Genomic DNA, 23,317 nt, shown 5'->3' with positions numbered 1-23,317 from the left:
ACCTGAATTTAGTAATTAAAATTCAGAAACAAATGTTTTTAAGTTTAAAAGGAATTTAAAATTGAGGTTGGAATGTGCAGAAGTTTGTGAGCCTTTGTAAAAATCTTTTGATTGGCTGCACAAGTCTTGTTAGGAACCTTGCTGAGGTTTCATTTGTCTTTTTCTTAATTTATATTGTAAACAACTTAAGACATTTTTTATGATTGACAGGATACAAATTTTAATAAAATTTGGAAACTTGGAGAGAGCAACTGAAGACTTGAAGAGAGAAGTTTATGCAGTGTGCTCTGTGTGTGAGGGAGCATTTTGTGAGGAAAAGTGAGATGTTTGAAAGAGAAAATAATTTTTCTTGCATACATTTATCAATTTATTAATTTGGAGCAGATTTGATTTTTTTTTATTTGAATTTCTGGAAGAAATCTGAATGTCAGGTATTTGTGAAAGAAACCCTGATTGGAGAAATAAAAATTCAAAGTAAATATATTTTAAACTAATATATCTTTGAAAGGGAACCAAGTTATACTGAAAGAAAATTGATTTCTGTGGAGAAATTTGATGTTGGAGGGACAAAGAGGTTCCTCTAATATTTTAAAAGAGAGAAAATCTGCAACTAATCTTCCGCACAAGAGCACCAACTCAATGGTTTAGCTGTTAGTATGTGCTAATTCACATGGTAAATGCACTTTATGTTAGGGGTGGGATCCAGGTGGAGCATGGGCTTGGATAGTATACTGCAAAAAACATATACATTATGAAAATGTACTGTTAGTGCAGGATCACTTAATGCCCAAGAGGAGGTACTAAGGTCCTGATTCTATAAAGTTCGTCTAAAGTTTGGCACTGATATCGGCGCCTACTTTAACTGAGCAATAGGCTTACCGTATTTTCACCCATATACCGCGCACCTGTGTAAAATGCGCACATGGGTATAGCGTGCGGGGAACAGAAATTTATGTAAAAATTTTTTACTATAGCGCGCACACTGCGCATCCCACCCCGACTCTCCTCTCGCCGCCCCGACTCTCTGTTCGCCGCCCTGACTCTCCTCTCGCCGCCCCAACTCTCCGTTCGCCGCCCCGACTCTTCTCTCGCCGCCCTGACTCTCCTCTCGCAGCCCCGACTCTCCTTTCCGAAGGACCGCTCGCACCCCCACCCGAAGGACCGCTCGCACCCCCCACCCCGAAGGACCGCTCGCACCCCCACAGCCCCCCCCCCTCCCCCTCCCGCATGGAGAAGCTGCCAACCGTTGTTTCTGGATGCCAGTGAGCCCAGCTGCTTCCTCTGACGGCGGTCCCGCCCTTTCTCTGACATCAGAGAAAGGGCGGGACCGCCGGAAGAGGAAGCAGCGCACGCAGGGCTCAGAGAAGGGGCAGGACCGCCGGCAGAGGAAGCAGCTGGGCTCACTGGCATCCGGAAACAACGGTAGGCAGCTTCTCCATGCGGGAGGGGGAGGGGGGGAGGCTGTGGGGGTGCAAGCGGTCCTTCGGGTGGGGGTGCGAGCGGTCCTTCGGGGTGATGAATCGGACGTCAGGGGGGAAACTATGTAAAAAAAAATTTGTACAACGCGCTCACGCGTATAACGCGCATGGTTATGCACGGTTTGTAAAATCGTGTATAACGCGCGCGTTATATGCGTGAAAATACGGTAATCGATGCCGATATTGGCAATCAGCCTTAATCGAAAGTTAGGCGCCTGACTCGGGAAAACACAATTCTAGAAAAAGTAGGCGCCTAGCCTAAACTACCTACATTAAAAGTGGGCAGGGTTAGGGGCAGATCATGGGCATGTTTTTAAGTTAGACACCTCTTTGTGACTCAGGCACTGTCAGGCTCCGATAGCAGCACCTAACTTTAGGCGAAGAAAAGCCTGGCAAATATTGGGGATGCCTAAATGTTAAGATGCTGAGTGCCGCCTAAGCACGAGTCTATAATGTGCGCCTAAGTTTTATAGAATCGGTGCTATCTGTGCCTAACTTTGGGCAGACTTTATTGAATCAGGGCCTAAGTGTCTATGTTAACTGCGACAGAGTTAACACATGGTAATGAACATTTCAGCAGGGTAATTGCAGAGAATAGGCTGGGCACTTCCCCAGCAATTAGCAGCCAGTGTTTGTACTTCAAGCATGTTAAGTTTTTCCACTGAATGCACCTTAGCAGCAAAACTAACACTCTTTAATAGAAGGACTCTCTTAACATATGTTGGGCTTTTTAAATATTTAATTCTTTATTAAATTTTCAAAATTATTATCCACGCTTAAACATCTTGTACAGAAAGTGTAATCTAAGACATAAGATTTTAAACAAAAATCAAAATAAGAAAAGCATTTCTTAATACACTAAAGTCCAAGAAGTAAGAAAAGAGTAATTACTAAGTCATAATAATATAATGAAGATAGGTATATCTGCTGCTGAAACAAAAAGCGTATTTAATTATACAAAAGCTGTTACACCTTCATTCTCCAAGCGTTTTAGGGAGAGAAAACTAACTAAATGAGAAGGGTCTTCAAAAACATATTTTAAAGAGCGGTATAATTACACTTACAGGGGTAACGTAAAAAGAAAAGTTTTTTTTAAAATGTAAGAGATAAGGGTAAGGGGATTTGATATACCGCCTTTCCGCTAAATAGTGAATGGGGATAATATGAAATCATTTCTAAGTTTTTCAAGTTTAATATACCACTTATAAAAGTTCTAAGCAGTGTACAAAGTAGTAAGAAAATAAAAATTAAATTTTAATTCACAAATTAAGACATAAACAAAGACAGAACATATAAGACACATGTGGAGAGGGGGTGAAATACATAGAACAAAAATGGTAAGTACAATAGGAGGGGTGTGCTCTTACTTCGATCTTATTCCGTTAAAGGTCTAGGAGGTATTACAGATCATAAGCATCTTTAAATAGGAACGTTTTTAAACTGGATTTAAATTTGCCTATGGAGTTTTCTTCCTGGAGGCGTAATGGTAGTGAATTCCATAAGGTTGGAGCGGTCACTGAAAAGATCTTTTTGCGTGTGGTGTTATAGAAAAGATGGCGTAAGGAGATGTTGGTTACTAGATCTAAGTGTTCTAGAGGAGCAGTATGGGATAATCAACCTATTCATGAATCCTGGGGAATGAAAGATTTTTGTTTTGAATGTGAAAAGTAAGATTTTGTAGGTGATTCTATGGGTAACTGGCAATTAATGGGATTTTATCAGAAAGGGGGTTACGTGGTTGAAATTTTTTTGCATTGTATATTAATTTCATAGCCATATTTTGAATAATTTGGAGTTGTCTCAATTCTGATTCACTCCTTGATATAGAGCATTGCAATAATCAAGTTGAGAGATTACAAGGGAATGTAGTAAAATGTTGATTAGGGTTCTAGTAGACTGATATTGATCGGATCATCCATAACCTGTAGAAGCATTTTTTCACTATGGAGCTAATCTGCAGATGGTAGGTTAGTTTGTTATCAAGTATTACACCGAGAAGTTGAATGGAATTGGTAAATTGGATCGGTGTTGATTTAAGGCAAATTGGCAAGATTGGATGTTCATTATTGTTCAATGAAAATATCATCCCGTTTGATTTGGAGACATTTAAGAACAACATATTAATGGTTAGCCATTGGCTAACTTTTTCAAGTTTTCCGTTGATGTTTTGAATATCATTTATGTCGGTCAGATTGATGGGGTAAAGCAATTGGATATCATCTGCATAAGCACAGATGGTAAAGTCTATTGATTGAGCCATGGTGAGAAGAGGAGCTATGAAGATATTGAATAGAAGAAAGGATAGATCCTTGTGGTATTCCAAAGTCCTGTGTGAAACATTTTCTGTAGTTTCACCAATGAGTACTTTAGAGGATCGATTTGAGAAAAAGAAAGAGAACCAGTCAAGTGCATCGTCTATCAGTCCTATGGCATTCAGTCTGTTTAAGAGAAGATGGTGATCTACAGTGTCAAATGCTGAAGAGATCTAGTGATATGAGCAAGATGGGTTCTCTTTGGTCTAAATAACAGAAGATTGAGGTTGTTAGTCCTATTAAAGAGTGTTGTGTTGAATAATTTTTTCAGAATCCTGTTTAATTTGGGTGGAGAACGTTTGTTTTTTCTGTAAAGTCTGATAGTTGATTAAATACTGAAGTCTCTTTAAATGGACCTGGGCTGCCTTTATTCCAACCTCCCTCTCAGGATATTCTAATTGTAGCATTTTGCAGTATCTTTTCAAGGTACCTTATTTCATGTATTCCTGAGCAACTGTTGACTTTCCTCTATTGTAATGCCCCCACCCCACCGACAAGGGTACTGCAGCCTCCTTTCACCTCCAATGTAGTCATAGTAGCCAAGTGACCTCAGGCTGGTTACTCTTATCCAGCAGTGGGTTGCGTACAAAATGCTGTAATGCGCATCTAGGCAGGCAGCAACTCCGAGAGCCAGCCCCCTATCCATAGAGGGGCATTTGGTATCCTGGTGTCATTGTATCTTTAGGTTGTGTAGGAAGGGCGGCGGAAGGTTGGGAACACCTGCAGCTCGCATACCGACCTTGGGAGCTCTGGGAAAATCTCTACAACATGGAATGTGCATACTGTCTGAAGCCATGAAAATTAGGAATGCCCAGAACCCCTGGAGGGTCTGGGTGTACTATCAGGCACAGACTTTGGGCAATGGTCCATTACCGAATCCATGAAGCCCTCCAGGCCTGTGCCAAACAATGACTGCCCCTTAAAAGACAGCCTTGCTAAAGTCGCCGTGGAAGTGGAAACACCGCTCACTGCCTGACCCAGAGCATTCGGTAGGCCAAAAGGTAGAACACCAACACCTTTGCCAGCACTGTCAAAAGGTCATATCCACTATATAAAATGCCCCAGCCAGCAGCAGTTGAGGAGGAGGTTCTAGCATCAGTCTCTAGCATTTGCAGCCAAGAGAGACAGGCGCGTGTAACAAAAGACATCACTATAGCAGCTCTGATGCCCAAATTGGCTGTTTCAAAAAGTTTCCTGATGACCACACGGCAATCCTGCATAGCTCTCAACACAACACCACCTGCACCGCGCTTAATCACTTGTGCCACCAAGGAATCCACCTTGGGCTACCCCAAAAGCTGCTGACACTCCTGCGCCAGGGGATAGAAGCAGGACATAGTTCTAGCACTCTTCAAAGTACCTTCTGGAGAGTCAAACTGCTCAGAGACCATAAAACTCATCCGGAAAGTTTGCAGAATATGAGCGTTCACTACAAAGCCTAGACAAAGCCGGCTGAGTGGCTAAGCTCAATTCCTGCAAAGATGCAGTAAAAACAGGCAGAGCTGCAAACTTGATTAAGCAAAGGACAACAGGATCATCCAGAGCTCCCAAAGGATCTGCGGATCCAGCACACAATCCCGGATTCCCCGATCTGGGAACGGCTGCACAGTCAAACAAGGAATCGGAGCGGTCAGGATCAGCAGCTGGATCCCCCAAATCAGGAGCAGGCAGATCAATAGCCAGATCAGGTGGAGGCAAGGATACACCCGAAGGCACCACACCACCCAAAAACTCTGAGTACAAAACCTCATAATTTTAGAGAAGGTATCCAGCTCCTGGGGCATGGAGTCACCCTTGGATGACTTAAATTTGCATGTCTTAGACTGTGCAGAGTCTGACCGAAGAACCAGCCGTGCCGAGTTGGGCTGGCTAAGTGTCTGATCACCTGTTTCTGTGGAGGGAAAACTAAACCGGTCGCTACAGCCCTTCCCCCCCCCCCCCAGCTGCACCATGCGTCACGTGGCGAAAGGACTCTCTAAAAGCACTAAATGTGTGCAATCCTGGCATGAATTCACATGAGGAAACCCCCAAGGACTCCATCCCAGCAGGCAGCATTATGGGATAAAGACCTTGAACAACTGCTTATGCCTACTACTTATAGGGAATTTAGGAAAAACCTAAAAACATATCTGTTCCTGAAGTATTTAGTTTAACTGACCTGTACAATCTTAGTCCACAATATCTGATCTCTAGAGCTGTTTATTACTAGCCCTTAACTTTGTTAATTCTACTCAATCTGTAGCACCTTTTAATCATTGTAAACCACATAGAACTTCACGGTCCTGCGGTATATATAAACTGTTAGTATTATTTTCCGGGCAAAAATCAGTTTTGAAGAAGCATGGAGAAGAAGAAAAAAAAATCCAAGATGGCTCCTGGCACCAATTTCAGGCCCAAAATGGCGATTTTAGGATTTTTCAGGAAGGGGAACATGCAGAAACTCAGAAAACCCCACTTTTAAACTTTCCCCAATGTCTCTCACAAGCTGTCAACTCCTTGTACTCACTGTGACCAGATAAACTGGAATGCACCTGAACACAGCTCTTACTCAGTAGCTGTAAAACAATGCACTGCCACAATGCTAGGAATGCTCTCACAAAGCTGATCTTCAGGCTGCATTGTCTATGCCTCCACCCCAGCGGACCACTGGATGTGCACCAGGATGGGCAGAGGTGCAAAAATACAGCCGGCACGCTGCAGAACACCACTGAACCCCGTAAGCGTGCCTAACAGTCTGCGCTCGACCCCTGCTTAACAGAAGGTGAGACTACTTCAGGGACGGCCCTGAGCTCCAAGGAAAACTATGCAGACTGGCTAACAGGTACCCAAAAGGGATCAGCCTGTCAGCTACAAACCAGTCTGTGAATTCTCAAGCAGGCAGAGCTCCAAATCTGCTTTATGTGTGCATAAGGAAAGACTGCTTAGGACGCTTAACCGATCAGTGAAGTACTACAGAAACAGAGTGAAAAATCCAGAGTGGATTCCTTCTGTAGAGCATGCGAGTATAGGGAAATAACCCTATTGTCTAGAACAGGGCTACCCAAGTCCGGTCCTCGAGCTCTACTGGCAGGCCAGGTTTTCAGAATATCCACAATGAATATGCATGAGAGAGAAATTTGCATACCAAGAAGGAAGTGCAGGCAAATCTCTCTCATGCATATTCATTGTGGATATCCTGAAAACCTGGCCTGCCAGTAGATCGAGGACCAGATTTCAGCAGCTCTGGTCTAGAATGTCTCACCTCTTGCACTGGAAATAATTTTTTTGGATTGTCCTAAATCAATATTGTGTAAATTTCAAACTCTGCAAAACACAGTTATTAGGCTAATTTTTAGATTTAATAAAGGAGACAGAATTACCCCATATATGTTGAAACTTAATTGGCTTCTAGTTGAAGCTAGGGTTCAGTTAAAATTTTTGTGTGTGATGTTTAAAATGCATCAAGGGGTCGTTCCATCTTATATGCCTCCTTTGTTATGTTATTCAGATACCAGATAGACAAAATTCTTCTTTCCGATTTCCAGAAGTTAGAGGAATAAAATATACTAGAATGTTTACTTCCACATTAGCTTATCAAGCTGCTAAACATTGAAGAATTTTACCTGATCAGATTCTTTTAATGAGTAATTAAGAGTTTTAAGAAGCCCTTGAAAACTCATTTGTTTAAGGAATACGTGTTGAAGGAGTTATAATTTTAATCTATGTTCTTAACTAGATTCTGGACATTGTCTCCACTTCTTTGTATGTTAACTGCTATGAACTTCTTTGAGATATTTATGGTATACAAATAAAAATTGTGTTTTAAGGTCAAAGGGTCTATTATGGGTCTTGTGTTGGAGTGTATGGCACAGTGGTTAAAAGCTACCCTGGGGTTGAGGGTTCATACCCACACTGCTCCTTGTGACCCTGGGCAAGTCACTTAATCCCTCCATTGTCCCAAGTACATTAGATAGATTGTGAGCCCTCTGGGACAGACAGGGAAAAATACTTGAGTACCTGAATAAATTCATATAAACTGTCCTGAGCTCCCTTGGGAGAATAGTATAGAAAAATTAAATAAACTGTGCCATTTAATTGTATAATTCATAAATGATCTGGAAAAAGGAACAAATGGTAAGGTGAACAGATCTGCAGATGACCTATGTGCTTGCGTGAAAGGTATCACAAGAAAACAGGAGATGCTACCCTGCCAGGTAGAAAATGCAAGAAAAGCAGTGAAGGTGACCTGGGGTGCTCAATCTCAACAACTGATCAGACTCGGAGAATAATCAATACGCGTCGGCAGTATATCTTCTCAGTCACAGCTCCCCAAACCTGGAATTCTCTCCCCAATTATCTACGTGAAGAACTCAACTTAGAAAAATTTAAAAGTAAACTAAAAACTTTCTTATTTAACGACGCCTTTGTTATTTAATACTATTTGGTCTCATTTAAAATATTTTTACAAGTCTTGGAACCAATCTATTCTCCTCTCTATAACATTTATTCAATTATCCCTATTCTTATCCCATCCATATGTGTTTTCCTTTATTTGTTTCCCACTCTGCTTAAATATATTGTAATTTCTCCCCCTACTTATCCCAATGTTTCCAGTTCATCTCGTAACTGTCTATGTCTCGTTTGTCTTTAACTATTTTAAAATTTCTTTTATATTGTAATTTTAATCATGTGTAAATCGCTTTGAAACTGATAAAGCGATCAATCAAATATATATTAAACTTGAAACTTGAAACAAACTGATACTAATGTTCAAATATTTTCTTCCCTAGACCTCAAACACCCAAGACACTACTACTGATTGTCCCATACAGACCTTCTCGTTCTTTAAGATCTGCCTCATCACAACTGCTCTCAATCCCTTCGCTGAGAATCATAGGTACAAGACGCAATGATATGTTCTCCGTGAAAGCCCCTACATTGTGGAACTCCCTTCCAAATTTTATTAAAAACGAAACAGACCTAGTCTCTTTTAAGAAAATTTTAAAAACATACTTATTTCAAGATGCATTTGATGCATGAAAAGTAACATTTCAGGTTTCCGCATTCTTCTTATTTTATCATAACCCATCAATACCCAATGTGCTTTCCTATTGATGTTAAATTCTAATATATAAAAATTGTAACTTTTCCCCTCCTCCCCACCCCTTCCTGTTTGTCCAATTTTATCTGTCTTTTGCTTAAAATTTTGTTAACTAAATGTTTTACCACATTCTGATGGTTTTTAAATTGTACATCGCTTAGATATTGTTATAAGCGATTCATCAAATGAATATTTAACTTGAAACTTTATCAGATTTCTTATATTTATTTACACACCAGATAGCTAAATTTCAGCCTGTTATAAATAATCCAAGCCTATACAAGACCAATGATGGACACTTCACCCCAGTAAGGATACGAAGAACAATTCGAGTAGTGTCTTGGGTGTTAGAGGTCTTGAGAAGAAAATATTTGAACATAGTTCTCTGATCAGTTGTTAATATATGTGTTGAACACATTGCAATTTTCCATATCTCTGGCAGTTTCAAGGCCCAGGTAAAAGCCCACCTCTTTGAGAGTACTTTTGACTCCTAACTTCTCTCACCTTGGGCTCTGCATCATTAACCCTATATGTCTGTCTGTCCAAGTTAGATGATAAGCTCTTCCAAGCAGGGACTGTCTATAAATGTCAAAATGTACAGCACTGCATACACCTTTCATTGCTATATAAATTAGTAGTAATAACTCAATCTTGTGACCTTCTTGAATAATAACCAGCAGTCTGATGAAATCTGCTCCCACTCCCTCCAGAATGCTGACAGCTTTCCATCAATGTGTGGAAGTGTGGTTGCTGACCTGGCATCATTGTGACTTTTTGATGGCTGTGCCAATGCACAACCCCAAGGGTGGTTGGTGACTAGATTTGTATGTACAAGATGCAGGCTATGTTTATTATACCAAATATTTAATGCAGTTAAATATTACCACCTTATTACAAACCAAGAGACCCGACACGGTCTGTGTTTCGGAGAACACGCCTTCTTCAGGGGTCCTAATAAATATAAATAGCAGATCTAAGAAATCCATCTTGCTACCCTGTGCATTCTTTAGCATCACTCCCCCCTTTGCTAGGAATGGAGATACGCTTGGTTATTTGAGCCACCACGGAATCTACCTTCGGCTGAGAAAACAGCTATTGGAATTCCTGAGCCATAGGGTACAATTTGGCCACAGTCTTTGTTACCTTTAGGGAACATTCTGGGTATTCCATTGATCGGTGATCAGTGAGGTGATGTCCAGATGCGCAAGGAAAAAGGAGGTCTGCGTGTTCGTGCCACTCATGACTGAGCACTGTGAGGTGGATGGCTGTTGGGATTGCAACTTCAACCCACTGAGCACATCTGAAATTACATGTGGAATGGTAGATTTCAACAGTTGCCACACTGAGGTGTTGTCCCCTTGGTTGAGAACAATAACTGCCTCCCTACTCCTGTCCTGGATAGGGACCCCGAATCATCCAAGGGAGTAGCTGAGCAGTGGGATAGTAAAGGCATGGAGATTGACCTCCAATCTTCCCAATCCTGTTCCAATTGATCATCGATGCTTGGAGCTGACTTGCGCTGCAGCGGAGAGACTCAAGGAGGGAACTCTCCCTGGTCTGCTGTTGGTGCACCCACAGGCAGCACAGTGCATCCTGGGCCCATCATATGAGTTTTCATAAGAGATTCACAAACTCTGGGGTAGATCCCTGAACAGATAGTCCTATGGACCCCTGCATGACCACTGACTGGGGTTTCTTAGCCTCCGCCACTTGCTTACATTGTGCACCTTCACTGCTTGCGGATTTCAAGCGAGATTTTCCCCCTGTTGTGTGGCCCCTCTGGGGTTCCCCAGTCTTAAAGGACTCAAAAGAGGGTACGCCCGAAGCTCCTACCCCTTCCTCATGTGTCCCACTGTACATGGAACAAGGATACTCCTCTGCCATTAAAAGTGCACAAAACTAGCATGATAGAGGGGCAGATTGGCCTGAGGAGTCCGTCTCAGGTGATCCTTGGCCAAAATGAGGGGTTTTGAGGCAGATGGAGGTTTCAGAAAAAAAAAATTATTTAAAATCCAAGATGGCCGCCAGCAGAAAATTTGCACCAAAAACAGCCTGTAAAGAACATAAGAACATAAGCAGTGCCTCCGCCGGATCAGACCACAGGTCCATCCTGCCCAGCAGTCCGCTCCCGCGGCGGCCCAACAGGTCACGACCTGTCTGAATCACCAGAAGGGGCCTCCTTGCCACCTTGGTTTCTCATTTGAAGTCCTATTGTCCCATCGAAGTCCAAACCCCCCGGTCTTGCACATGCACGACCTGGTTGGCTTTCTATACTTATTACCTGGTTAGCCTTCTATACTTGTATTACATCCCAGCACCTCTCTCAGTATCCTACGATCCCTTTATCCCTCAGGAATCCGTCCAAACTCTGTTTGAATCCCTGTACCGTACTCTGCCTGATCACTTCCTCCGGTAGCGCATTCCAAGTGTCAACGACCCTTTGGGTGAAGAAAAACTTCCTTGCATTTGTTTTGAACCTATCTCCCTTCAGTTTCTCCGAATGCCCCCTTGTACTTGTTGTCCCCTTCAGTCTGAAGAATCTGTCCCTATCCACCCTCTTTATGCCCCTCATGATCTTGAAGGTCTCTATCATATCTCCCCTGAGCCTCCTTTTTTCCAGAGAGAAGAGCCCCAGCCTATCCAACCTCTCGGCGTATGGGCAGTGTTCCAGCCCTCTTACCAGTTTCGTTGCTCTCCTTTGGACTCTCTCAAGTACCGCCATGTCCTTCTTGAGGTGCGGCGACCAATACTGAACGCAGTATTCCAGATGTGGACGCACCATCGCTCGATATAATGGCATGATGACTTCCCGTGTCCTGGTTGTTATGCCCCTCTTTATGATGCCCAGCATCCTGTTGGCTTTTTTTGAGGCTGCTGCGCACTGTGCAGATGGCTTCAGTGATGCATCCACCAGTACACCCAAGTCTCTCTCAAGTCTGCTGTCTCCCAACAATGCCCCCCCCAATTTGTAGTTGAACAACGGGTTCTTTTTCCCTATATGCATGACCTTGCATTTTTCCACGTTAAAGCGCATTTGCCATTTGTTTGCCCAGTCTTCCAGCTTGTCCAGGTCCCTTTGCAGGTCCTCACACTCCTCCCTGGACCTAACTCTGCTGCACATTTTGGTATCGTCTGCAAATTTTATAACCTCGCACTTTGCCTCCTTTTCCAGGTCATTGATAAATATGTTGAAGAGTAACGGCCCCAGCACCAATCCCTGTGGCACACCGCTCGTGACTCCCCGCCAGTCAGAATATTGGCCCTTTACTCCGACCCTCTGCAGTCTACCCGACAACCATCTGTGCACATCCCCACCCACCCCGTGGTTCCACAGCTTCCTAAGCAGCCTTTCATGTGGTACCTTGTCGAAAGCCTTTTGAAAATCGAGGTAAATGATGTCTATGGGTTCACCATTGTCCACCCGACTGCTTATTCCCTCAAAGAAATACAGAAGGTTCGTTAGGCACGACCTTCCCTTACAGAATCCGTGCTGGCTTGTTCTCAGTAGGCTATTTCTCTCGATGTGCTCGCAAATGCCGTCCTTGATCATAGCTTCCACCATCTTCCCTATAATTGAAGTCAGGCTCACCGGCCTGTAGTTCCCGGGGTCACCCCTCGATCCCTTCTTGAAGATAGGCGTGACATTCGCCAATTTCCAGTCCTCTGGTACCTCTCCAGTTTTCAAGGATAGGTTGCAAACATGCTGGATTGCGCCCGCTATTTCTTGTCTTAGTTCCTTCAGAACCCTTGGGTGGATCCCGTCCGGGCCCGGTGATTTGCCGCATTTTAACCTGTCTATCTGTTTCAGGACATCCTCCTTACTTACCTCTATGTGCTCCAATTTTTCTGCCTGTTCCCCACTCATGAGCTCCTCTGAGTCCGGTATATTAGATGTGTCTTCGCTCGTGAAAACCGACGAGAAGAACGTGTTCAACCTCTCAGCTACCTCTTTATCCTCTTTAATCACTCCTTTCCTGTCCCCATCGTCCAACGGCCCCACCTCCTCTCTTGCCAGTCGCTTCCCCTTTACGTAACTGAAGAATGCCTTGAAGTTTTTTGCCTCCCTGGCCAGCCCCTCTTCATATACCCCTTTTGCTTTTCTAACCTCTCGGTGGCATCCCTTTTGGCTTTTCCTGTGCGCCTGGTGATTTTCCTCCGTTGGGTCCTTTTTCCATCTCCGGAAGGATACTTTTTTGTCATTTATTGCCCTCTTTACTTCAGTTGACATCCAAACTGGGTCCTTTGACCGCTTGTTCTTGCAGCCTTTTCTGAAACTGGGGATGTACATTCTTTGTGCTTCCTACAGGGTGTCCCTGAATAGGGTCCAGGCGCTTCCTACAGTCTCCTTCTTAAAGATGTTTCTGAGCTTCCTCCCCACCATTTCCCTCATAGCAACATAGTTCCCTTTCCTGAAGTTGAGCGCAGTTGTTGCGGTCCTCCTTGCTGTGGGTGTCCCCCGTTCTAATGTGAATCTGATCGTGTTGTGATCACTGTTGCCTAGTGGTCCTCCCACTTCTACCCCTCTTGCAGGCCCCCCTAATCCGTTTAGGATGAGGTCAAGAGTTGCACCCCCTCGCGTCAGTTCCTTGACTAGTTGCTCCATGAAGCAGTCCCTCACAGCCTCTACAAATCCTGTTTCCCTAGTGCAGTTGGAGTGACCCGTACTCCAGTCTATCCCCAGGTAGTTGAGGTTTCCTTGAAGTTTAAAAAATTCAAGAAAAGGGGTTTTGGAAGTGGGGAATCTATCTCTGGCCCCAGAAACCCTTAAATTTGACTTTTTTTAGACTCCTCCGCCCCGATTTTTCCCCATACGGAATGGGCTATACTCACTGTGGCTTCTGCTGTGCCCGTCTGTGTAAGCTTTACTGCAGCCTGCCTGAAGGAAAGGACTTTTCTGCCTCAAATTCTTACTGGACACTGTTCTCCACTGAAGATCTTTGGGCTGACAGTCAGAATGGACACCAACTGAGTACTCTAACCTCAGAGAACCACACAATGGGACAGGGGGAAGATTAACACGCAGCCGACTCCCTGATACCAAAAGGGTTGTTACACAGGGGCCCCACCACCTGTACTCAAGGATCTGCTAAATCAACTAGTGAGCGGGACCCAGTGGAACAGACCCGAAGCCTCGATGGATCACGAACAGGATGGCTCCACAGGTACACCTAGGGGTTGTCCTGCAAGCTCTTGTGGGTCCGAATCCTCGCCAAAGCAGAGTACACCCCAAGAATGGGGACCTCCTGGAGCCAAAGCCACATTTTTTTAAAAAAAGCAGAAAATGCCCGAAAATAAAAACCGAGCAAAGCAGAGCAGAATGCACCTCAGTTCACTTACAGAAGGAAAAAACTGAAGAGGGCACTATACTCCACTGGCTTGAGGGGGGGGGGGAGGGAGCTAAAAGATGGGATTGACATCCTTCTACACCAGGGGTGTCCAATGTCGGTCCTCGAGGGCCGCAATCCAGTCGGGTTTTCAGGATTTCCCCAATGAATATGCATTGAAAGTAGTGCATGCACACAGATCTCATGCAGATTCATTGGGGAAATCCTGAAAACCCGACTGGATTGCGGCCCTCGAGGACCGACATTGGACACCCCTGTTCTACACAGTTCACAACTATAGATGGATAACACCTAAGGCAGTGGTCCCCAACCCTATCCTGGGGGATCACCAGCCTGTCAGGTTTTCAGGATAGCCCTAATGAATATGCATGAGAGAGATTTGCATATAATGGAGGTGACAGGCATGCAAATCTGCTCCATCATATTAGGGCTATCCTGAAAACCTGACTGGCTGGTGGTCCTCCAGGATAGGGCTGGGGACTACTGACCTAAGGTACTCCTGCTCTGAGGTAACAGAATTAGGACCCATACAGAGATGCAGGGCAGGATTAACCAATAGGCCAAGTAGGCACGTGCCTAGGGCCCGAAATGGTCAGGGGAGCCCGATGAAGGAGGGCATCAACACTGTTTTTTCCAAACAGCGATGGGCCCCTCCAGCATCGATTGGCAACGCGGGTCCCACCCATTGACAAAAAGTAAGACAAGCAAGCAACGCGGGTAAGAAAGGCAACGGGAACTGTAATTGTGCAAGTGGTGCTGCTTGCCCAAAGCTTCCCACTGACGCAGCTTCCTGTTTCCGCCTGGGCGCATGGTGGGGTGGGGCGGAGCAAGGGTCCCAGTGTACTTGTGTGCCTAGGGGCCCTCGACGAATTAATCCTGCCCTGCAGAGATGTAGTCCCGTCCAGCTCCTGGCACTCTCACACCAACCTCTCTTCTCTCATACTTATATAATTCCACTGGAGTTCCGTTCCTTCCCTAACCATGTAAACCGTGTCGAGCTCCAACTGCGGAGATGATGCGGTATATAAACCCAAGATTTAGATTAGATTAGATTAGACTAAGTCTGCCCATGGGTCTGTTAATCTTTGCGCCAATTCAATACTATGCCACAACGCTCGCATGTTGGGAAATGCATTGGGGGATGCTCTTGGAATAATTTAAAAAAATCTTTGGGCCCTACCAAATGGAAGTAGATTTTTTTGTTGAATGCTAAAGTATTGATTGTGGGAAATAAACCTGCAGTTTTATCCTCGATATATAAATCCTCCAGACTGGAATACTGAGAATTTATCTTTATACAACTAAGAACTGTTCTTTTGGCTAAATTATATTATTCTCAATTGTTTATATTAGGTGATTTTTATCTCCACATTCTACTTCCAAACATAAAGCAGACAATTATTTTGTCTTTTTAAAATTAGCCTCGTCCTCATTGTGCAAGTCCTCATTCATTAGAAGGACTAGAAATTAGATTTACTCTTTATACCATCAGTTCTGAATCAGTCACAGATTACTGAATTTTATTAATAAAGTTCATGCCTTGAAGATATTTTTTGAATTATTTGGTTTGAGCTTGAAAAACAGGAAAATGTTTCTGTTAGAAGTCAGTACAAAGGTTTCGATAAGGATGCTTTAATCCAAAAACTCTCTCAGGCTTTTGATTCTGTATTGACAAGAGTTCTTAAAGGTTCTAGTGAGTGCCTGAAATTAGCAGTAGAAAAGATTATTAGAGATGCTGCCCTTCAACCAACAGCTGGAATGTATTATTACATTGCATTAGTGATTTCTATTCCGCCAATACCTTGCGGTTCAAGGCGGATTACATAAAAGTTTTCAGAGATTACATAAAAGTTTACAGGAATAACATAAGAGATGCCTGGAATGCGCTCCCAAGAGAGGTGGTGGAGAGTAAAACTGTGACTGAGTTCAAAGAAGCGTGGGATGAACACAGAAGATTTAGAATCAGAAAATAATATTAAAGATTGAACTAAGGCCAGATACTGGGCAGACTTGCACGGTCTGTGTCTGTGTATGGCCGTTTGGAGGAGGATGGGCAGGGGAGGGCTTCAATGGCTGGGAGGGTGTAGATGGGCTGGAGTAAGTCTTAACAGAGATTTCGGCAGTTAGAACCCAAGCACAGTACCGGGTAAAGCTTTGGATTCTCGCCCAGAAATAGCTAAGAAGAAAAAAAAAAAAAATTTAAATTGAATCAGGTTGGGCAGACTGGATGGACCATTCGGGTCTTTATCTGCCGTCATCTACTATGTTACTATGTATGTTACTATGTCATAAGAGTTACATAAGAATTACCAAAAAGAGATCTTAAGTTGATAAGTGTTGGGTAATAAGAATTACCAAAGAGTTGTTTTATGTCCCCAAATATTCTTCTGATTTAGGGGACTAAAAAAAGAACATAAGTTGCTGCTGCTGGGTCAGACCGGTGGTTCATCCTGCCCAGCAGTCCACTCACGTGGCGACCCCCAGGTCAAAGACCAGTGCTCTAAATGAGTCCAGCCTCACCTGCGTACATCCCAGTTTAGCAGGAGCTTGTCCAGCTTAGTCTTGAAACCCTGGAGGGTGTTTTTCCTCTACAACAGCCTCCGGAAGAGCATTCCAGCTCTCCACCACTCTCTGGGTAAAGAAGAACTTCCTTAAGTTTCAAGTTTATTATAAATTTGATTGTTTTTGTTACTCCCTTATTTTTGTAATTTTACTGATGTGTTCATCGCGTAGAATTTTGAATAAGCGATCAAACAGAGAACTAAGCCTTACAAAACATATTAAAGACTAACTTTACAAACATAATAAAACACGAGGAAAAGATGGGGAAAGAAATACAAATTGATTGATAGAAAAGAAGACAATTATGGTAAAAAAACAATAGGAAGGGAAAGAACAATGAGCCTCAGAGAAGTTATGGGATTGGAATGAAACTCCTAGTCAGGCTTTCTAATTATTAAATGCATCTTTAAAAAGAAAGCTTTTTAGTTTGCTCTTAAATTTATCCAAATTGTTTTCTTCCCTTAAGTAAATAGGGAGGGAATTTCATGTTTGAGGAGCTGTAACGGAAAAGATGAAATGCCGCCGTATGTTAATAATTTTAAGTGAGGGAATAACTAGTCAATTTGTACGGAATCTATCCCCTCTCGTTCTCCCTACCTCGGAGAGGGTGAACAGTCTGGAAGTGAAAAGGATTGGGAAAAAAAAAGGTGAAAAATCAAATAGCAAGCAAGATAAACAGAAGAATTCTGACCAATAGAAAGAGTATTGCTCCCTTTTGGAAATTTGGAAAAATATTTTTCTCAGCGAGTGCTTCACTCGGGGCTCCTTTTACGAAGGTGTGCTACGGGTTTTACCACATGCACCGGATTAGCGCATGCTAGTAAAAAAATCTACCGCCTGCTCAAAAGGTAGCGGCTAGAGCATACGGCATTTTAGCGTGCGCGATTCTGCGCGTTAAGGCCCTAGCGTGCCTTTGTAAAAGGAGCCCTAAATCTCCCTCATGAATTCTGCACAACTGTGCAAAATATGGTTTGGAAACTCTTCATGCCAGAAAAAGGTATTACATTAACTCCTGCCATTCAGGATAATCATTTCTCTGTATCATGTTCTTCACTTGATTGCCTGACAGCTTGTGTGGATCATCCAAATTTATGGGTCAAATTTAAATTAGATGATACTTCTATTATTATTCAATTGAATATGACAACTAAGGTGCTAGACCCTTGTCCTACAGTTTGACTGAAAATGTTGCCGATGTAGTGAAGTATCTGTCATGGGTGATTCATCTTTCATTGCTAAATTATATCTAATTGCTAATTATGACCATGTGAAACCACCACTAAGGGCTCCTTTTACTAAGGTGCACTAGCGATTTTAGCGCACGCTAAATGAAAAATACTAACGCAAGCTCTATGGAGGCATTAGCGTTTAGCGCATGCAGTATTGTAGGGCGTGCTAAAACCGCTAGCGCACCTTAGTAAGAGGAGCCCTAAGTACTGTTATTTAGAGTCATATTCGGTCCATCCTCTATAATAAAACCCTAAGCGCGCATGTGCACTTAGGAGGACATGATCCCTGCCGCTGTGTGCTTCCATGGCCGCATTCCATTTGTGGCGCATGGGGCGGCTTGTGGCGTGTGCGCCGGCTTGGGGCATGTGTAGTGGATTAAGCGGCGGTTTGTCTCGGAAACGGAAGGAGTTTGTCGTGCGGGTGCTGAGAGGTGTCCCTTGCTAGTAAGAAGTGGAGGGGGAGAGGAAAAGGGGGCTGCTTTGGGAGAGGGTGTGCTGGGGGGGGGCAGACAGCAATCATGCTTTGCTCTGGGAGGGGAGGGGAACAAAAGGGGGCCATATAGAGACAGGCAGGCATGGTGCTACAGCGAAATACAGGGACAGGGGGGAGCAGGCAAGGGGTGGTGGTGGACAGCCGAGGAAAGAGAGAGACAGAAAGAAAGACAGACAGCGGCCAAGGAGAGAGAGAGAGAAAGAAAGAAAGACAGAAACACATATCTATTCTAGCACCCGTTAATGTAACAGGCTTAAAGACTAGTTATAGGAACAATCCCACTGAAAAGATCTACCGTTCACCCAATTTTGAAGAAAGGTATAATAAATACTTTAGATCCAAATAACTATTTCCCAACAGTCTTCTTGTAAAAACTAGTTGACAAGACTGTCCTTGACCGTTTGCAGGAACATGTAGAAGATAAAACTCTATTTGATATACAACAGTATGGCTTTTGAGAAGGCCATAGTGCTGAGGTACCGACATCATTGTATGAGCGATTGGGACAAGGATTTGATGAAGCTAGATTTACCTTCTTATTTGACACTGGCAGTCTTGGTATACTGCTTCAGCAATTACATTATCAATGGATATGTTTTGAGTCCAAGAACCTAACGGAAATTGTATGCAAAGGAGAGAAGAGGCTGCTGAGCAAAGACCAGGAGAAAGATCTCAAGGTAACAGAAGAATTCAAGTAGTTGCCAAAGCCTGAAGGATGCTAGATTGCATAGCAAAAGGAGGTCACGATGGGGATGGCCTAACTTGGAGTACTGTGTTCAGTTTTAGAGACTGTATCTCACGAGGGACATAATGCATCTAAAATCAGTACAGAGGAAAGTGATAAAATGAGAAGGCAGTATTTTTTTCTAGCACAAAAAGAAGGTACAGATAATCACATGGAAGGCTTTCTGTAAAAGGGTGGGGTGACCATCTAGAGACCCATCACCACTGTAGCCCAACCCCTGCAACATGTCACAAAGTCTGTGAAAAGGCAGCATTTGCAAATATTAGACCAGTCCTTACAGCATACCTCTTGTTGGGAAGAGATAACAAGCCAAACATCTACAAATCCCTACACAGATACTAAGGCCCGGATTCTCTAACCAGTGCCAATTTTTTAGGCGTCAGTAGGTGCCCAAACTTAGTTAAAAAAAAAAAAAAAAAGCCATTTAAGCGACATTTTAAACTGAGTTTTAAGAACTAAGGGCCTAAACGATCAGCGCCAGAATTAACCTAACATTGTGCTTATTAACCGCTTAGCCATAAGTTCAACGCGGTTTACAAAAGATTATAAGCAGTAAACAGAATAACGCCTAAGCCCGCCTAAAAAAGAACCCGATTCTCTAACCGACATTCATGTTACAGACGCCAGTTAGAGAATCGGTTTGCCGCTGACCATATTGCGGCAAGGGACCTCCCTGCCACAATAAGATTAGTAGCCGCGACCACCCGTCACCCCCTACCCTCCGAACGATCATGCCAGGAAGGATGCCCAATCCCTCCTGCGGGAAACTCCCCCCTGTAGATCGCTGGCAGGAGGGATGCCCAGTTCCTCCTGCTGGACACCTCCCACCCCCCTGCTGGACTGCCCTGAACCCCCATCTAGACCCTCCTAACCCCACCAGACCCCCCCTCTAACCTTTGCTTGATGGCCAGCCAAATGGGTCTTGCCTCTGGCTGGCCTGCAGGCCTGCCTTCATCTGAATGGTGGGCCTGCCCCTTCCCGGTGCATTGTGGGATGTACCGGGGAGGGACCTAAGACCTGATTGGCCCAGGCAACTAAGGCCCTGCCCATAGGAATAAGTTAATTAGCCAAATACTTAGAAAAGAGATAAATTTTCAGCTGTGTTCTAAAATGTTTATAAGAATAAGCTGTAAGCAACAATGATCGAAGTTCTTTGTCGTGGGAAGCTACCTGAAATGCTAAAGTGTGATTAAGAAATTTCTTACTTTTGCATCCCTGTACAGAGGGAAAATTAAACAAATCATGAGTTTTCCTGCTATGTTTGTATGAAGCTATGGAAAGTCTATTAACTAAATAGAGAGGAGCTGTGACATATAAAGCCTTATAACAAAAGCAACCCAGCTTAAACCATACCCGGGCCTCCATTGGTAACCAGTGCAGCTCAGAATAAAACGACGTGACATGGTCATGCTTCTTCAGGCCGTGGATCAATCTAACCGCTGTGTTCTGAATCAGTAGTAATCTCGCCAGCTCTTTCTTAGTGATTGTCAGATAGACAATATTGCAGTAATCAAGAAGACTCAATAGTAATGATTGAACCAATTGCGCCTCCGCAGGCACTTTAGGCCGCCCAATGCCACTGTAGGCGTGGCTAATGCTGGAAGTGGTGTTAGGCGACCTAAAGCATCTATGGAGGCACAATTCACATCTGGAAAACCCTGGCCTACCTTTGCCAGAGGCGTGATTCCATACCCAGTGCTTTTGCGTGATTGACGCGCGATTGGTGGCCGCTTTTAATGTGGATGCCAATGGCGCCCCATTACAGAATCCAGGCCTAAATGCTAGCAAATTATTTACCTTGGTCATATAAGCAAAGTAAGGATTAAGCCTTACCAAATACAGAATAAAATGACCATATACTTGTATGATGAATAGAAATGTTCACATCAAAGACCAATGTCATGGCTGATGGTCTCTTGCAGAGTCTGGCTTGTTTATTCCAAACTTATTAAAGAATATCTACAATGGTTTAAAAAAAAAAAAAAAAAAGTCATACATTTACTTGGCAGATGACATTTGTGATCCTTCAATTTAACCTGCAAACAAAAGCTACTCCATCTCCATCTCAGATTAAGTAATTACACAATGGACTGTGTGTGCCTGTGTTATACAATTATTTTTGGCAAGAGCAAAGTGGAAATGTCCAATCAGATTGATGCACAAAAAAGTGTCTTTCAACTCATCTGATAAATCCAATGGTCTTTATTAATCCAAATTAGCTCATACATCCAAAGCAACTCAACGACTCGACATGCAAAGCTGTGTTATTCTGTGGTGTTACAGATTCGGAGCAACGGTTTGTTTGTTTTGCTTTAGACCATTTGAGACTATTTGATATCCAAAGACTCCTAAGACTCCTGATGCAGGCCGGGTGGCCGAAACATGATCATGTCGAGTCGTTGAGTTGCTTTTTTGTGCACCAATCTGATTGGACATTTCCACTTTGCTCTTGCCTGTTTGATTTTGTGGAATTGCTTCCCCTGTTTTATTATACAATTATTTTTAACATAGCAGCAAAGATATAGCAGCAGCTATCCAGAGCTAGGAGTGGAAAAAGACAAGGGCTGGACCTTTCATAGTTTCCATTTGTACTTCTGAAAATGTTCGTCTTTCATAGGACTAGAAGCATTTACAGCAAGGTGAAAGTAATTTGGTTACAATGTCTCTGTCCTGAGAACATACAATATTATGCTTCAATAGCAAGGAGGTTAGAAGACTTGCTTGTAGTCAGGGGACCCAGCTGTACCCTCTTAACCATTCTGCCAATCTCATCTGAAACTGTGATGCTTAAATTCCCAAGGTTTCTCTTAGAGAGCAAAAAGTTCAAAATCTGATTGCTCTGAACTCCATGGTTGAGGCCGGGTTAGGGCTTACGAGTCTCCAGCAGAAGTAGCTACATTATCTTCTCTGCTTCATGGTGCTTCGTTCTACCAAACAGTGACTGATAAAGCTCTGACCTGAAACAGAAGTACAGCAAGACTTAAGCAATGTCAAATTTAGAGCCACGGATCAAGTGACCTTATTGTTTTGTTGCTTAAGAATAAAAATAAAATAATAATTAAAATTGCAACCTTGGCAACCTCACTAATAAATACAATTGTAGGAAACTACGTGCATAGCCTCAATCAAATATAGCAGAATAATATGTAAATATCTCCATGGGCCGACTACCATCTCTCTAGAGAATGAGGTTTTCTATAAGCTTGCCCTTTGCAAGCAGGCTCTTCAAGTGAGAAAGCAAGATTGAATATTCTAATAGGATGTAGGAGAATGCGCTAGGAGGATTCAATCAGATGGGCTATGTAGGGTAAAATTTAGTTTTCATACATTCTCCTGGACTTGACGGTACTTGAAAAACAATGAAAGTGACCCAGCAACAAGATTCCAATTAATATTATCCATGCAGCATTCCTGATAAGAATGACGAGTTTCCCATTTTGCAACCAGAAATTTTTCTCTCTCTTTTTTTCAGGTATCATATTTTCTTCTGTATAAGTATCTTCTGTGCAGGGGGAGAAAGACAGACATAAGGATGGCAAACAATAAGAAAACCTCAGGTGCAAGAGTGTGCTTTTCATTTCTGAGGATCTGAAGGAAATCGGAGAAAGAGCTGGGCCTCTGCTTAGACTGGTCTTTGTGAGAGGGTTTATCACAAAGATACATTCTGTCAGATGCAAGAACGCATGTGAACAGCTCAGGAGAAATTTTTTTATATATCTGTGGCCATCCTTGCAGGGATGATCTTTTCCTCATACAAGAGTTTCTAATTCTCTAAACCACAAGTGCTGAGCACAATTTGAGCAGTCTTCTAGTGACGAAGGGTCTACTCTGGTAGACTAATGCACATTCTCAAGTTTTGAGGAAATGACATATGAACTAGATATATATTCATTTTTCCCCTCGAGTCTAAGGGCTACTATAATTAATGATATAAAAGTAACATTGAAGGCTGACCCTTGCTAAATCATATAAATAAATGTTTTGTCAATTATTCTGATGCTTCCCTAGAGTGGGATGGACTCTGAAAAGATTTCATGATAAAGCCACAAATGGACGCATATTCTCAGCTAGGA

At 43.2% G+C, this 23,317-nt stretch overlaps 1 protein-coding gene across 3 annotated transcripts in view; it reads right to left on the bottom strand.

Moving 5' to 3' along the window:
* AATF (apoptosis antagonizing transcription factor) overlaps positions 1 to 23,317 on the bottom strand; it is a 216,266-nt gene that overhangs the window by 15,063 nt on the left and 177,886 nt on the right. Inside the window, exon 12 of one of the 3 annotated variants that reach the window (XM_033921908.1) lies at positions 21,214 to 22,201. The exons of the other annotated variants lie outside the window; for them this stretch is intronic. Within the exon in view, the coding sequence (XP_033777799.1) occupies positions 22,138 to 22,201 (64 nt within the window). The 3' untranslated portion in view covers positions 21,214 to 22,137. Of the gene's footprint in view, positions 1 to 21,213; positions 22,202 to 23,317 lie in introns of those variants that run through there. 3 annotated transcript variants of the gene reach the window in all.

This window comes from Geotrypetes seraphini, chromosome 15 (assembly GCF_902459505.1).
Source record: "Geotrypetes seraphini chromosome 15, aGeoSer1.1, whole genome shotgun sequence".
In the NCBI taxonomy this organism is placed as follows: Eukaryota; Metazoa; Chordata; class Amphibia; order Gymnophiona; family Dermophiidae; genus Geotrypetes; species Geotrypetes seraphini.
The sequence above is the reverse complement of the archived record's forward strand: the minus strand, read 5'-3'. Positions and strand labels throughout refer to the sequence as shown.